At 47.4% G+C, this 17,212-nt stretch overlaps 1 protein-coding gene across 2 annotated transcripts in view; it reads right to left on the reverse strand.

Annotated features, from left to right (window-relative positions):
• DNAH9 (dynein axonemal heavy chain 9) overlaps positions 1 to 15,638 on the reverse strand; it is a 284,846-nt gene extending 269,208 nt beyond the window's left edge. Inside the window, exons 1-4 of one of the 2 annotated variants that reach the window (XM_040243337.1) lie at positions 15,222 to 15,638; positions 6,041 to 6,237; positions 3,796 to 3,954; positions 2,612 to 2,742 (exon numbers count right to left, since the gene is read on the reverse strand). In XM_040243337.1, coding sequence (XP_040099271.1) covers positions 2,612 to 2,742; positions 3,796 to 3,954; positions 6,041 to 6,237; positions 15,222 to 15,638 — 904 coding nt within the window. Of the gene's footprint in view, positions 1 to 2,611; positions 2,743 to 3,795; positions 3,955 to 6,040; positions 6,238 to 15,221 lie in introns of those variants that run through there. The other variant, XM_040243338.1, reaches the window with a different exon arrangement.
• Between the last annotated feature and the right edge of the window lie 1,574 nt (positions 15,639 to 17,212).

The raw sequence follows: 17,212 nt of genomic DNA on the forward strand, positions 1-17,212 counted from the left end.
AACCCACTCCAGTACTCTTGCCTGGAAAATCCCATGGACGGAGGAGCCTGGTAGGCTGCAGCAGTTCATGGGGTCGCGAGGAGTCAGACATGACTGAGCGACTTCACTTTCACTTTTCACTTTCATGCTTTGGAGAAGGAAATGGCAACCCACTCCAGTGTTCTTGCCTGGAGAATCCCAGGGACGGCGGAGCCTCATGGGCTGCCGCCTATGGGGTCACACAGAGTCAGACACAACTGAAGCGACTTAGCAGCAGCAGCAGCAGCAGCAGCAGCAGCAGCATCAGCAGCAGCCATAACACATTCTTTTGCAAAAAACTTTTAGAAGGTGGGTCTGGGGAACCAAATCTTTTATTACTATTAATCAATGTGAATGATTGTACTCTATTAATCTTTTATGTGAAAAATATACTTGGGGCTCTAAATAATAAACTCATAAATACACTTTTATTATATGTTTTATTCCAGAGCCTCAAACTTCTGTCCTTGGCATACCCCCTTTATGATATTTGTCATGACTGCCTACAACCTGTAGTATTACTTCATATCTTTCCCTAATTTGACTCTAATTTTAACCTAAATAAAATCATATAAAATGAAACCATTAAATCTCTTTAAAACCATAAATGGAAAACTCACATCACGTGTCAAAAAAAGGAGTTACCCTTTTGCATATTTTAAAATATGGATGAACCTAGAGTTTGTCATACAGAATGAAGTAAGTCAGAAAAAGAAAAATATCATATATTAATGTATACATAATGGAATCTAGAAAAATGGTATTGATGAACCTATTTGTAGGGCAGGAAATACAGACGCAGATACAGAGAATGGATTTGTGGACACAGTAGGGGAGGGAGAAGGTGGGATTAATTGAGAGTAGCATTGGCATATATACACTGCCATGTGTAAAACAGCTAGCTAGTGGGAAGCTGCTGTCTAGCACAGGGAGCTCAGCTGGGTGCTCTGTGATCACCCAGAGGGGTGTGATGGGGAGGAGGATAGAAGGGAGGCTCAAGAGGGAGGAGATATATGTATACATACAGCTGATGCATGTTGTACAGCAGAAACTAACACAACACTGTAAAGAAATTATCTTCCAATTTAAAAAATAAATTAATTAAATTAAATTTAAAACATAAAAAATAAAATACACCTGCCCAGACATCTACCCCAACTATCTCTCATACCAACAGTGGTACACAGATCACTTCTGGGGACACTACCTCATTTGAATTGGAGTATAAATTGGGAACAACATTTGATTGTTCTGAGACACAAAACCTCTCAGAGAAGCAATAAACTGGGGCCCCAGTAGGAAGCCCATTCCAAGCCAGCTCTAGGTGCTGGCAGAGGGCCTCTGGGATGAGAAATTAGGGTCCGGAAGGACCTCAGAGACCAGCTTCTTAAGCCAGCTATTCTCTGTTATAAAGCACAAGTCAGAAACTCCACCACCGGTACTTTTATTCCTTCATCTGCATGGTTTCCAAACCCCACCCCATAAGGAAGAGAAGGTGGGACAGGGATCCACCAATGGGCTCTGAACACAGGACACTCCCTCTTCAGCACAGCAAATATACCTTGGCAAGTTTTACATTCTGGACTGACACAGGAGATTGCACTTAAAGAAAGAGCTCTGATAGAGAAAAAGCATTTGAGAATCACTGCTGAGATTAATCTTGCTGCTGCTGCTGCTAAGTCGCTCAGTCGTGTCCGACTCTGTGCGACCCCGTCTACGGCAGCCCATGAGGCTCCGCCATTCCTGGGATTATCCAGGCAAGAACACTGGAGTGGGTTGCCATTTCCTTCTCCAAAGCATGAAAGTGAAAAGTGAAAGTGAAGTCGCTCAGTTGTGTCCGACTCTTAGCAACCCCATGGACTGCAGCCTACCAGGCTCCTCCATCCATGGGATTTTCCAGGCAAGAGTACTGGAGTGGGGTGTCAGTGCCTTCTCCGGAGATTAACCTTAAATAACATGAGATTGCAAACATCTTTAGAAGCTTATTTCGGCCTACAATACCCAAGAGCCGGGAGGAGGTTGGAGAAGAGAAAGAAGCGAAGTGCACTGACGAGGGGAGAGGCAGCCCTGAAAGGATTTACCTACTTCTAAGTATAGACTCTGCTGGATTTGCAGTTTTGACAAGGGCCGATCTGGTCTGGTGCTCAGATGACCAGGAAACTGCAGTCCCATCTGACACAAGTAGGAACAGAAAAAGCAGAATGGAGGTAGAAATGGAACAGAGACTTTCCAAGAAGCTGGGGGTGGAAGGACATGAATTCCAGAGGTGAGGGATTATGATTTATAGTCAGCAAAGAACTCACACTTACATCCTCTCCCAGCAGCCCAGGGAAGCAGGCGGCAAGCGTATGCATTACACGCAAAACCTCAGAGAGGTTAGGTGACTCTGCCAGGGTCTCAAAGCTCTGGAAATGCAAATAGAGCACAGGGTGGCTACTTTCCTGCTTCTAGGTTTGGTATTCTTGCCGATGTGCTAAACCATCTCAGGTCAGAGGGCTGAGAGGACTGGAAGCTGCTGAAATCAGAGAGGAAGATAATCCGGCACTAAATAAGAAAGTTGAGTGTGTGTATGAAAATACTTGTGGATCCTCACCTGCTCCAATGTCTCGGAACATGGCTTGGAAAGCTGGAAAGTAGCTGCTCTGAAGCTTGTCCAGAAGTCCCACCATGCCCCTCCTCTTTATCATTCTCAGCTGATTATAAATGTATTCCAGATCTTCACACCTGCAACACCAGGAGAAGCGTCAGTCCAGAACAACGTCAGGGAACACAGTCATGCCGCTATGACTGGCCTTCAGATAGACGGAGAGAGGGGGTCTGCCTCAGGGTGCTTCTGCAGAGGCCATGCTCTAGTCCAAAGAGCTGGGGCCTCTGTTCCCAGAATAGCAAGGGCAAGAGCCTCAGTCTGGACACAGGTTCAAAGGAGCAGCTGCAGGAGGTAACAGCAGGGAACACTGCCGACCATCTGGTAGTTCAGATGCTCAGCAGCTGGAGGTCATTAGCTCTCACAGTGAGGTTTTGGGTGGGGTGAGAGAAGTGTTGTCAGAGCAAGGCTGCTGGAGAAGGGCCCCCACAGTAGGTCAGCAGAGTGGTCAGGAAACCAGACAAGAGGATGGAACATCTCGGCATGGGACGCAAACGGGGCTGGAGCCCTACTGGTATCCCTGGTCACGTGACATGCAAGGACAGGGCAGTCCCCCCTCACACATCAGTCTGTCTGTCTCCTTTTGAGAAGATTCATCAGCACAGTGATAAATAGGAGCAGGGAAATGGGGAGGAAGAGGGGGGATAATTAGGTCTTTCTGGAACCTGTGGGGCTGGGACACCATAGGTGATGGACTTTCAGCCCTCCTAATGACCGCCTGGAATCTAAGGGACAGTGTTCAGCGGTGTACTGCCAAAACCCCTCTCTTTCTCTAAATCCTACAAAAAAAAAAAAGAAAAAGTGTGCATATTGACTGCCCAAGGAGAGGGAGCAGACAAGTAGAAGAAAATGTGTAAGTGAGTTCATTAACTTTACATGTGGCTGAAAGCGCCTTTGAAGAAACGTCAGAAGATACACTGACTGCAGCTTAAGAAACAAGGTGTGACCATTGAACCGTGGCGAAAGTGTCACCTCCCAGTACCCAGAAGAGCTGCCTTGACCCAAATGACACTACGCTGTTGGCTCTAGGGCTGATTAGAGACGCCTGGGGGTGGGACCGGACTCAGTAGCCACCTCCCCCAGCCCATTTCCACTGTGAGGCATCTGCTCCCAGGGTCCCAGTCTGTGCCCACCTGGTCCTCCAGAACTCCAGTTCCACCTTTGGGGTAGGGTTTTCCCCCTGAAGGAGCGGCTGCGAAGACTCTCTCTTGAGCACCAGCTGGATTTGGTGGCTCCACTGGATCACTGCAGACTCAATGGCGTAGATGACAGACTTGTCCGTAGAATCCAAGCTGCAAAAGAGACAACAAGTCACCTGGGATGCGGGGAAGAGCTTAACTCTGTGTGCTATGTCACTTCAGTCATGTTCGACCCTTTGTGACCCCATGGACAGGGGGGTCCTGTTCCTCGCCAGGCTCCTCTGTCCGTGGAATTCTCCAGGCAAGAATACTGGATTGGGTAGCCATTCCCTTCTCTATAGGATCTTCGGGACCCAGGGACTAATGCAGGTCTCTCATACTGCAGGCGGATTCTTCACCATCTGAGCCACCAGGGAAGCCCCAACCCTTATCTGAATCCCACCAATGCCAGCCAGCTCCCTGCTTGATGAGGCAGTGCATTCTTTGGGAAGATCAGCTGTCCTTGGGAAAGAGTTTGTCTCTACCCAGGACCAGGTTCATCTCCCTGCCGGTCCCTCATCTGATCTCAGTTCTGGCTGACTCAGCAAGAAGAAACAGGTTACTTCCTCCTCCATCAGGCAACCTGTCACATGTCTGAACATTACAACCCTTTGTCTTCACTTCTCCAGTGAAGAATGGAATTCCCATGTGTTCTCCCTCATACATCTTTTAAATAAACTAACTAGAGATGTTTGGAAAGGATTAAAAATAAAAAATACATCCTGGTTGCCTTTTCATACAGTCTGAACTGACAGTTGTTCATGGCACTAGTGGTAAAGAACCCACCGCCAAGGCAGGAGATGTAAGAGACAGGGGTTCAGTCCCTGGGTGGGGAAGATCCCCTAGAGGAGGGCACAGCAACCCCACTCCACTATTCTTGCCTGGAGACTCCCACGGACAGAGGAGCCTGGAGGGCTACAGTCCATGGCGTCGCAAAGAGTTGGACACTGCTGAAGTGACTTAGCACACACACAGGCATGCCGAGAACACAGGACACAGGTGAGAAAGAATCTGTCATTCGCATTTTTCATGCCAGAAACCCACCTTTGCTTCATTTAATTAAGTTCATATTTTCTGAGCCATGATATGGCACAAGTGATTAGGGATGATATTAAAGGCAGAAGATACGCACCTCCCAGTAATACGATCCAGCCTCTTGGGAAATTATCAAATTTGAACAAAGGGAGACAAACACCACAACGATTATACATTCACACTGAATGTTGTTATATTCAAAGAGAACAGGAACAGAAGGGTCGTTTGAAAGTATTTATTTTGAAAATTGTATATTTTTATGAAGCCACAATAAGTTTTCCAGTTAACTGGGATTGCCTCAAATTATATACATAGCAAATTACTTCCAACATGAAAAAACTCACTGTAAAGTATATTTCTATCCCAAGCAATACTCATTCTGCAGATCAAATCATGGGCCCTGAATAGACAATACGTTTGGAAAGTCCCAGCAATGTGGCAGACTGTACTCATGAAGGAAAGTAGCCTGTTGCCACAAACATATAGAATGCTTACTAGAAGACAATTTAAAAATATACATATTATTTTAGGTACATAGCCTGACTCTGAAGAAAAAGAAGAAAATCCCCACAGGACAGAAGCAAAGATAGCTGAGGGCTGGAATGGTAAGTGGAAGCTGACAGTGGGTATCACTCCTATAAGGAGAAGAGCCATAGGGTTTAATGCCTCTCTAGTCACAGAAGGCAAGGACCTCAAGCTTCAACAAAGCTGATTTGTTTCTACTTGGGGAAAAAAAAAGTCCCCAGGACCTGAAAACACTCTCCAGCTGCTGCTGGTAGAGGGTCTGGACAGAGACATGATGTGCTGAGTAAATGCTGGGAAGAGGCGTGCTGTCTCCCAGACTGGACCTGGGTCTCTGCCAATGATGAGACACTGTCCTGATAAGGGAAATGCTGGAATCAGTGTGGCTGCTCTCAGTCTTCAGACAGTTCTGAGCGGAAAGAAGGCCATGTTGCCGTGATAGCCTTGAGAGACTTGGATGGGGGTACTGGGGCGAGGGTGGTAATCAGCATGGAACACACAGTCTGAGGATGCTGGCCAACAGTGGGCCATGTGCAGAAGAAGGAGACAGAGTCAGGGACAGAAAAGTCGTAGAGAAAACATTCAGATAAACCGGCATCTCCCCTATCTCCGAGGCCCATATGGCCAGCCTGGCGGTACTTACGCGGCCTCGATTTCCGAACCCTCAGAGCCCATGTTTTCTGAGCCGACTGGAAGGGGCAGCAGGGTTTTTCCCTTCGCTTGCTCAAGGAGAACCAGAAGGTCACCCTGGAGGCTGTAGGCATGCCGCTGGACATCTTGACAAACCACGTGGGGCCAGTCTAGGTGGTTCTTCTCATTGGCCAGGACAGGGATGACAACCTGGAACAGATGTGCACAGGAAACAAAGGTGGGCAACTTCTGAAACCCTAAAGAAAGACTATTCTCAGGGGGAAGTTGGGCAGTTTGGGATCAATGTGTACACACTCCTATATTTAGAAGGGATAATCAACAAAGGGGCTTCCCAGGTGGCTCAGTGGTAAAGAATCTGCCTGCCAAGTAGGAGACACAGGTTTGATCCCTGCCTCAGGAAGATCCCCTGGAGAAGGAAATGGCAACTCACTACAGTATTCTTGCCTGGGAAATCCTATGTATAGAGGAGACTGGCAGGCTACAGTCCATGGGGTCAAAAGGGTTGGACACAACTTAGCAACTAAACAATAACCACGGACAAGGACCTACTGTGTAGCACAGGGAACGCTGCTCAATGTTACCTGGCAGCCTGGATGGGAGGGGAGCTTGAGGGAGAATGGATACATGTATATGTATGGCTGAGTCCCTTTGCCATCCACCTGAAACGATCACAATATTGTTAATCAGTCCTTCACTAGCTCTTGGAGTTAGGTCAGATTCACATCCATTAAGTCAGTGATGCCATCCAACCATCTCATCCTCTGCCTCTCTCTTCTCCTTTTTCCTTCAATCTTTCCCAGCATCCGGGTCTTTTCCAATGAGTTGGCTCTTCACATCAGGTCGTCAGAATATTGGAACTTCAGCTTCAGCAGTTGATCAGTTATGAAGTGAAAGTTGCTCAGTCGTGCCTGACTTTTTTCGACCCCATGGACTATACACTCCATGCAACTCTTTAGTCCAGAATACTGGAGTGGGTAGCCTTTCCCTTCTCTGGGAGATCTTCCCAACCCAGGTCTCCTGCATTGCAGGCGGTTTCTTTACCAGCTGAGCCACAAGGGAAGTCCAAGAATACTGGAGTGGGTAGCCTTTCCCTTCTCCAGGGGATTTTCCTGACCCAGGAATGGAACCGGGGTCTCCTGCATTGCAGGTGGTTTCTTTACCAACTGAGCTATCAGGGAAGCCCTGATCAGCTATAATACCGCAATACAAAATAAAATTTTTTTTAAAAAAAGGAAGACTATTCTGAGAAAGGTCGAGAGAGCTATGTACAACCTTTTGCAGGTCTCCCTGTCTGGTAAGACCTAACAGCTAATACCTAACATTATGAAATAAACATTATATACTGCCTTGACATCTGGTAAAAATGGGGGTAGGGGTGGGGGGCAGCTTCAATAACCAGTCACAAGTTTCCCTACCCACTCTGCTCCTGCAGAGAAGGTCCCTCATCCAACATCCCTGTTTATCAAGGGCACCAGGCATGTCTGCTTCTCATCCCTGGGGAGTGGGCTTCGGTTCCTTGCCAGCCAAAAGAATATTCCCTCAAGCCAATCCCATCCTCCCCCAGGAACCAGTGGGCCCCACACCCTCTGGAGAGTACAAAGCTTGTCTCCCACACATCCTGGTTGTTCACTCTGTCCCCACACACAATCCCTACGTGGCCCTGCCTGGCCCAGGGCCCTCCTCCTCTGGACTGTATCTCTGACAATTACCTGTGAGCAGTCTCATCTGTCCAGTGTTGTGTGTTCAGCCATGTCCAGAACCCTAGGGCAAGAATCCCTTCCTCATCACAGGGTGAATATGAGTGATTGAAATTGTCACAAAGGCCAAGAGGCAAAAAAAAAAAAAGCAGGACACATGCAGGTAAGCATGATCTTCTGTCTACAGGTGGTCTCAGAGGCCATTCTATTTATGTATTTATTTTATCTACTTATTTTATTGCCAGTTTAGACTTTATTACTATATTTTGTTATATCAGTATTTCGGTAATATGTGTGTGTGTGTGTACGTGTGTGTGTGCGTGCGCATGCACGTGAGCTCAGTTGCTAAGTCATGTCCAACTCTTCTTTTGACCCATAAACTGTAGCCCACCAGGCTCCTCTGTCCATGGGATTTTCCAGGCAAGAATACTGGAGTGGGCTGCCATTTCCTTCTCCAGGGATTCTTCCTGGACCAGGGATCAAACCCTCATCTCCTGCCATGGCAGGCAGATTCCTTACCACTGAGCCACCAGGGAAGCCCGATATCCATTGATATAGCCACATGTTCTTGCCTGGAGAATCCCAGGGACGGGGGAGCCTGGTGGGCTACCATCTATGGGGTCACACAGAGTTGGACACGACTGAAGCGACTTAGGAATAGTAGTAGTAGCCACATGTTAATACAGGAGCAAAGCTGCGGAAAGTCACAGTAGGAGCCCAATCATGGGGAAATGAAGGCAGTCCCATTAGTTTTTGACACAGCAATGGGGGGAGGCGGTAGCTTTGTCTAGTGGCATCAGCTTCAAGCTGGATATTTTTTGACTTAAATCTAGAAGCAACAAGTAGGAGCAAGGTTACCTGTCCCACCTCCAGGCTCAGAGGTAGAAGGGATGAATCCTTGGGAAGAGATGAGTTTGGGTTAGAGCAGGTGACAAGGAGGGGTCAGAGAAGTGAGGAAGCTTTTAAGTGGGATGTAGAGTGACAATAATTCTTGTCATTTGTAAGGAAAACCTACAACTAATGTAGCAACTTGTTTTCAGTCACATCTAACTCTTTGAGACACCAGTCTTTCCCACAGAGGAAAATCCCTTGGACAGAGGATTTCCCAGGCAAGAATCCTGGAGCGGGTTGCCATTTCCTTCTCCAGGGGATCTTCCTGACCCAAGGATTAAATGCACGTCTCTTGCCTCTCTTGCATTGGCAGGCAGATTCTTTACCCCTAGCACCACCTGGGAAGCCCAATGTAACAGAGAAGAAACCTGACTCTACGTGGCATCAGTTCCTTTTACTCTATCTTTGTACTCTGTTGCCTGTCTTAGTCATGTTGGCTCTGCCTCTTTGTATCAATAAAAGGATGTTGCCCACAGCCAGAAATACACATGACAGTCCATTCACAAGGCTCTGCATCCCAAGCCTGACCTTTCAAGGTATAATAAGAAATTGCAGAACAGAGAATAATAATTCTCCAGCTGGAGGCTTACAATGTGACCAGACCCACTTGGACATCTGCAAGAATAAAGGATTCAGGCACCAAGAAATTTTCAATGAACAGCCACACTCCCTCCCCTTTTAGTAGAAAGAAGCCTAAATTCTCCCTCGGAAAAGACAGTTCTGCCGGTCCATTGTCTCAAACTGCCAGCTTTCTAATAGAGTCACCATTCCTTGCTCCAGTGTCTCCTCTCTCGATTTATCAGCCTGCCGTGTGACAAGGAGTATGAGCTTGGATTTAGGGATGCTAACATACTCTGTTTCAAGTGTCTTGATAAATTATTTTTAATTTCACGACAAGCCTGCAAGGTGTGTTGATTCTGACAGAGGGGAGCTCACATCACACTGCAGAAACTTGACAGAACAAGGATTGGAACCTAGACTCCTAATCCATGCTCCTGTCTCGGGAAAAGGACCTGAGGCAGAAGGCAGATGCTCCCCACTCACTGCCCTGGGGGAGTTGGGATAAAGCCATTAGAGATTTATTTCCTGTGGACTGAAACTCCAAGATGAGGACAGCAGGGCAATTAAGGGAGGAGGCTGGACCCTGCACAGATCACACATTTCTTGTTCTGGAAGTCAGGCAACTTCCCAGACCTCACATGCACAGAAAAGGCTCCTTCGATCCCAAAGGGGAGTTATTCCAAGGGATGTTTTACCCAGATGCCTGTTCGCTAAAATCCATCTTGGCTAAGGGATGCTTGGACACACCTGAGAGGATCCTGAGATAAACCAAATATGGGCAGTGAACCAGGCAAATCAAAATGACTGGCCAAGGGAAACCTGGAAGAAATATCCCATAAAAGTTAATTCAAACTGCCATGAGGGTGTGACTCAGTGACTCTCTCCCTGAGTCCACCAGTGTGTCTATCCACATGCACTGTACTCTTTTCCTCTTTTTTTTTTTTTGATTTGAAATGACATTTTTAATCATATGATTAATCACTATGTACTTCCAGGAATAGTAAATACTTTAGTTGCTTCACTACTTACGGTCTTTGGGGAATTCTTTTCTGCAAAGTCAGAGGGCCAGGGCCCTTGTCACTGACCACTGGGGCTTTCACCGCCACAACCCAGCCCAGGCTCTGGCTGGGAATGCAAGCCCTGCTCCAAATCATTGCAGGCTGAGACCATGGGAGATCAGACCTTCACTTCTACAGAAAACCAACCTATAGCCTCCCCTTTCTGGCTCCCAATCCATTCATCTACAGCTGTACTTGCTTAACACATTACTGACTGCTGCTGCTGCCGCTAAGTCGCTTCAGTCGTGTCCGACTCTGTGTGACCCAATAGACAGCAGCCCACCAGGCTCCCCCGTCCCTGGGATTCTCCAGGCAAGAACACTGGAGTGGGTTGCCAGTTCCTTCTCCAATGCATGAAAGTGAAAAGTGAAAGTGAAGTCGCTCAGTCGTGTCCGACTCCTAGCGACCCCATGGACTGCAGCCTACCAGGCTCCTCCATCCATGGGATTTTCCAGGCAAGAATACTGGAGTGGGGTGCCATTGCCTTCTCCTGGATCCCTGGTCCAGGAAGAACCCCTGGGGAAAGAAATGGTGCCATTACTGACTAGAGACGTATTAATATGTCTTTTGTTACCCAAACGTTATTGACCGAAAACCTATCAGTATGTTTTTAGAGAGTGATACAATTAACATCACCGAGTGAATGTTAGAGCTTAAAATTAAGGGTTCATGATACAACTTATGAATGTCGTTATTATTCACATTTTGCTCTGTTAGTTCGTTGTTCCAATCCTGTGTATATTCTAAATGAAATTTTCAAAGATGGCACATGGCGAAATTTTTAGTGAAGAGGAATTTTTTTCGGTGAATTTTATGCATATACGTTCCCTGACTATATGAGCGACATATATAATAGTGTCTCTGAAAATAGCAGTTCTTCAGAATATAGTTCTGATTCACACGATGTGAATATTAGACCAACAGAAAACCTTAGTGATTGATACTGAAAGTAACAATGAAACTCACGGTGCTGGAGGACGCTCCTTTGCTTCTACAGAACAGTGGACTGAAGACAACATTAAAAATTAGAAGACTTTACAGGTATGCCTGTACTGAATATAGTAACCCACAGAGAGTTAGTAAAATGACAGAATTAATTTTTAGCCTGCTGAAATAAAAATTGCTGGCTACGGGCATTAGTTTCTTCAAAAACCCCCCAGTCAACAATGAGTTAACAGGAACTAAGGCAGAATCTCCAAAAATGGCCAGGAGAAAAGTACAGAAACTACTGGAACCAGGAAAGTCCAAAATGGCCAAGGGCGACCATCCACTATGCATCTACCATGCAGGAGACTCTGCGCATGCTTGCTCCTCCCACTCAGCCCCGCCCTCGCCGTCCACCCTGCGCCAGCGACACCCCACTCCCCACCTGGAGAGAAAGTGGGCTTTTTCAGAGTTGTACCTCTCCCACTTCTGCTGAACCTGTTTTCCTTTACTTGGCACTAGCCGGCACTGGACAAGGGAATGACCCAGTTGGAGGTCCACCGGACTGGACACCCACTCCCTCTCCAAAACCGCAAACTTCCAACACAGTATCCGAGCCCCAGAGCCCTAGGAAACGAAACCTGGTTGGCTGCAGTGAATAAAGGGTCAGAGAGGAGGAAAAAAGGGAGCAGGAGGGCTGGTTACCATATTCCCTCACTTCTTTCTCCAAACGCTTCCTGGATGTTATTTGCTTTTTACCTTGTATTGGTGTAATGGGGCAAAAACAAAGTTACAGTTTATGGCTTGGGGACATTTTGGCTTTAGTGCAGTTTTATGGGAAGGTATTAGGAGAGGGGAGCTCATAGCCAAAGGTGGAGATGAGAGTGGGCAGGACAGCTGGGAGGGGAGAAGGGGCTCGGGAGACTGAGATGAGCAAGATCCTGAATTAGCCCTGGATCCGCTTTGGGGAGTGTGAAAGAAGTGGACTGGACAGGGGTGGGTTGTATGGCCAGGGGCTGCTGTTAAGAGGTTTTGAGAAATTCAAGTAAAGTCCTGAGATATTTTAAAAAATATATTATTTTATTTAGATTTTTAAAAACAGGTAACACATTTACATGGTGCAAATTTTTTTAAGTACAAAAGCTTTACAGTAGAAATCAAGTCTTCAGTCTACCCCTGTACCTCCCTCTGTCACCCATTTCCTCCCGCCTAGGGATTACTCTCTAAATGAAGGTTTTTTCTTCCCTCCCTCCCTTCTCTTTTTGGCAGAAATGGTAGCATACCTTTCTGCACCTTTAAAAACTTATCTTAAATCTTAGCTTTATCTACAATAGCCAGGAGGTGAAAGGAACCTAACTGTCCATCCATGGATGAAGGGGATAAAGAAAATGTATATATACATACAATGGGATACGTCTCAGCTTTAAAAAGGAAGGCAAGTCCATCACAGTGCTACCTTGAGAATGAACCTCCTGGAAGACAGTCTGCAGAGTGAAATAACCAGTCAGATAAGAACAAATACTACTTGATTCCACTTCTGTCAGGAACCTGGAGAGGTTGAGTTAACAGACACAGAAAATAGAATGTGGCTGCCAGGGGCTGAGAGTAGGGGAGGTGGGAGTTACTCTTGGTTGGAGATTTTTGGCCATGCACGATTGGTGGGTGATGGAGATTTGTTGCACAGTGATGGGCACGAGGTTAACTTATTGTACTGTACACTTGGAAATTGTTGTGAGAGTGAATTTAATGTTCTTTTTCACAATAAAGAGAAAATTAAGGGCTGTCTCATATCATTCCCTTTAATTATAGACGGACCTTAATTTGTTCACCCAGTACCTCACGGATGAACATTGTTTCCAGCCTCTTTCAGTTTACCAACAAAAATTCTCAAACATTTAAGAGTCTGAAGTATTTTATTTTGTTTTACTTTTTGGCCATGCTGTGTGGCATGGGAGATCTTTGTTCACCAAGCAGGGATGGAGCCCGTGCTGCCTGCACTGGAAGCATGGTGTCTTAACCACTGAACCGCCAGGCAAGTCCCTAAGAGTCTGAAGTATCTTAAAATTACTTTTTCTGGTTGGACTGCATTTCCTTGGCCATGACCCGCTGTCCTCTACATACATTGGGTGTAGCTCCATCGTTGAACCTTTGTTCAGGTTACCCTGCTCTCTGTTTATCCTAATCCTTTTCCTTGTTCAGGAGCCAGTTCAGCAATGGAGGTGAAGCAGGGCTCTCAGACCACATGCATCTGTCTGTTATACAAACCCAGGTTGACTTGCAATATTGTTTTAGTTTCTGTTCTGGTATACAGCAAAGTGTGTGTGTGTGTGTGTGTGTGTGTGTGCAAAGTGATGTGTGTGTGTGTGTGTGTGTGTGTAAGCAGGTTCTTTACCACTAGCACCACCTGGGAAGCCTATACATATATATATATATATATATGTGTATATATATATATATATATATATACATATATATATATTCTTTTTTAGATTCTTCTCCATTATAGGTTATTATAAGATATTGAGTATAGTTCCATGTGCCATACATTAGGTCCCTGGTGGTTATCCATTATATATATATATATATTATATAGTTAATCTGTTAATCCCAAACTCCTAATTTATCCCTCCTCCATTTCCCCTTTGGTAACGGTGAATTCATTTTCATGCACGTCTTTCCATCATCACTGTTCAAGAGGGGTTGGATTCCTACAGGGATGGATAATGTTCAGAAAACAAACAACAATAAAGCCATTGGGTTAAGAAAATATTGAAATACTCCCATATCTACTGAACAATGTAGTTTCCCCAAGTCTCCTTGAGCTCCTCGGTCATCTGTGACCCTTTCCTGGAACTCTTGCTCCCCACAGCTTCCTAATGGAGCAACCAAAGGCCCAACACCTGATGTAGCAGAGAGCCTCTAGTACCCAGTTCAAGCACCGAGGCCAACTTTGTGTGTGTGTGTGTATACGCGTGCACGCACCCGCTTAGTTGTTCAGTTGTGTCCGACCCTTTTCCATCCCATGGACTGCAGTCTGGCAGGCTCCTCTGTCCATGGGATTCTCCAGGCAAGAGTACTGGAGTGGGTTGGCGTTTCCTTCTCCAGGGGATCGTCCTGATCAAGACTGAACCCACAGCTCCTACAGGGGCAGTTGGCTTCTTCACCACTGCCACCTGGGACGTCTACTAGCTTTAAATATTTTATATATATGATGACGTCCACAGATGGGATCTTGTCGTATTTCTTTGGTGCTCCCCACAGTACCTATCACAGGGAACGTGATATAGCAGGGGATCAAGCCTCCAGAGGCACATCCACTTCACTTCCAGGAAAGCTTTTACTCACATTCCAGAAAGTTCTAAATGTCCCAAAGTCTTTCCCAGGCACCCCTGCCCTCTCGAGTCTTCTGCTCTGGTGCCACCGAAGCCCTTGTAATCCAATCCCTGGAGCTCCTCCTCCCCTGTGCTCCAGGTGGACCCGTCCAAATGCCTGCTGGGCATTTCATATACTGATGTCCCAGCTGCTTACCTGGGCACAGGGCCGACCTCCGGTTCATGAATGAGATGAAAATCAAAACCAAACCACCTCTTCTTTTTAACTCTTTTCCTTCATCCATAGGAGATGCCCCTGGGTCTAGTATTCCCTATCATTTGCGATGCCAGTTTACATAGGGGGGATTCAGAGATACCGTCTCAAAAAGAGGTCAGGACCCAGGCTCTCTTCCGACTCTAGCCTCCCCTTGACTTTGGCCTGAATCCAGACCAGGAATGAAGCAAGCTCCCTGACATCCAGACTCTGACACGACCCCGGCTCAGATTTCCCCCAGCTTCCATTTCAAGCTCAGCCCAGGGTCCTAGTTTCCCGCCAGCTCCGCCCCTCCAACATCGCCCCGCCCATCTCATTTTACTCGCGGCTGCTCAAACTCCGCTCCCTATGGCTCTCGAGGCCCCACCCCGGTTCTCCGGCCCCGCCCCTTCCCCGCCCCCTGCTCCCGTCCCCCTCCCCAGCGGCGGCCGGCGCGGGGCGGTGGGCCTACTCTCACCTCAGAGAAGAGCGCGGCCAGATGCTCCAGCGGCGCGGCGGGCAGGTCCCCGCACAGCACTGCCCCTCGGAGGCTATCGGGGCCTGGAGGCTCAGGCCTGGTGCGCAGGAAAAAAAGCCCCTTAGCCCGAGGCGGGCCGGCCTCAGGTCCCGCGTCCAGCCCCATGCGCACCGCCAGGCCCCCAGGCCCGGGCCGCACCACCAGCAGCGGTCGCGGCCCCTCCGCGGCCCCCTGTCCCAGGAAGGCGTGCAGCAGCTGCCCCGCATCGGCCGAGCTTGCGCAGCGCTCCCAGGCGCCCGCGGGCGGCCGCAGGCTCCGGGCCACATAGGCCCCCAGGAGTCGCAGCCTTGGGTCGGCACCGGGCTCCCAGTCCGCGTTGTCCTCAGCCTGCGCGGCCCGCTCCTCCGCGCTCGGCATCGCGCGCGAACCAGGATGCCGCGGTTTCCCGGGCGACGGGGACGCGGCCAGGACGCCCTCCTCCGCTCCCCTCCTATTGGACACTTGACTCCCGGTCCCGCCCCCTCCAGGCCAATAAGGTAGGAGAGGCTCGGCAGGGGAAGGGGCGGGGTCGCGTCTCTGTTGCTAGGAGACCATCTGAGGGGCTGGTTTCCAGTTTAATCTAGCGGATTCGAGGTGCTCGCGTGTGACTGTCCAGGGCAATGGCTTTTTGATGAGGTACGTGGAGGCGCGATCAAAGGTATAAATGCTGGTAACGGAGGCTGCTGGCTCAAGTCACATTAAATTCTTTAGAGGTCTCCAGTCACTGAAAGTATTATGGTTCTCCCACCTGCTCCCAAAATGTGTAATGCAAAGGTAAAACAATGTCAAATGTAAGGGAATTCAGCCAAGTTTTTATAGCTTTTCCATGATAAGTGAAATGTTTTATAACAGTGCTTGTGTGGCTACTGAGCATTTAGAATGTGCTGTGTTACTGGGGAACTGGATGTTTCATTTTAGTTAATTTTAATTAATTTAAAATGAAATGATCACATGTGGCTAGGGGCTGTCATATTAGGCAGCTTAGCTTTAGAATTCTAATACCAATTATGAAAAAGTAAAATAGTTTTACTGTCCTGCTTTGTTCATTTCTTAAGTGTGTGCTTAATCTGACAAATGGGGCCTCGAACTCTTGACATCACATTAATTTCCATGAGTATGGCAGCAGTTAGTTCTTTTTAAAAGTTGTTTTTATTTTTTGGCTGCACTGTGAAGCATGTGGGATCTTAATTCCCTGGCCAGGGATTGAACCCAGTCCCCCTGCACTGGGGGGCATGCAGTCTTAACCACCAGACTGCTAGGCAAGTCCCGGCAATCAGTAAATGCAGCAAAGCACTATTAAATATGTAGTGTCTTCAGGGCCTCCCCATCCTATGGGGATCTTGTCTATGTCTGGATCTTGTCTTCAGAAAGATATAATGCGAAGCACCTCCCCTGAACCTCAGAAATTAGCATTTGTCACCTGCCAAGTCCTCCATGATCAGGATATAAAGAGCTTGGCCTGTTGTGTGCCTGTTAGGTGAGAATTCGACAAGGAAGGGGACAACCTGTGCAGCTGGAGGCCTGCAGGTCTGAAGTGAGTCCCTCTCTGTCCTACCAGCCTAACTTTAGTCACCAATCTGAGAATGCAGTCTTTCTGGATAAAAAGAACATTTATAATGGGCTTCCAAGGAATATTAACAGAAGAAGCACTTATTCAAGGAGGCTCGGCTAATAAGAGCCCCTCAGGAAAAGCCAGTGGCTGGAAAGTAAAATGATTGATTTAATAATAACTGGGGCATGGAAGGTGCTGTGCTTAAGAGTGTCCACTGTACACCATGAATCTTTAAGTTTGTACAGTGTGTTTTCTCAGTGCTGGATTAAACAGTAGGCAGACCACCCAAGAGTGAATGGACAAAGCGGAAGCACTGAAACAGGTTTTAAATGGATTTGATAGTTGACATTTCTGAAAAAAGCATCAGAGAAAAATAGAAATGTTGGGGGCTTCTTACACA

The sequence above is a fragment of the Oryx dammah genome, unplaced genomic scaffold (genome assembly GCF_014754425.2).
Source record: "Oryx dammah isolate SB20612 unplaced genomic scaffold, SCBI_Odam_1.1 HiC_scaffold_8, whole genome shotgun sequence".
NCBI lineage: Eukaryota > Metazoa > Chordata > Mammalia > Artiodactyla > Bovidae > Oryx > Oryx dammah.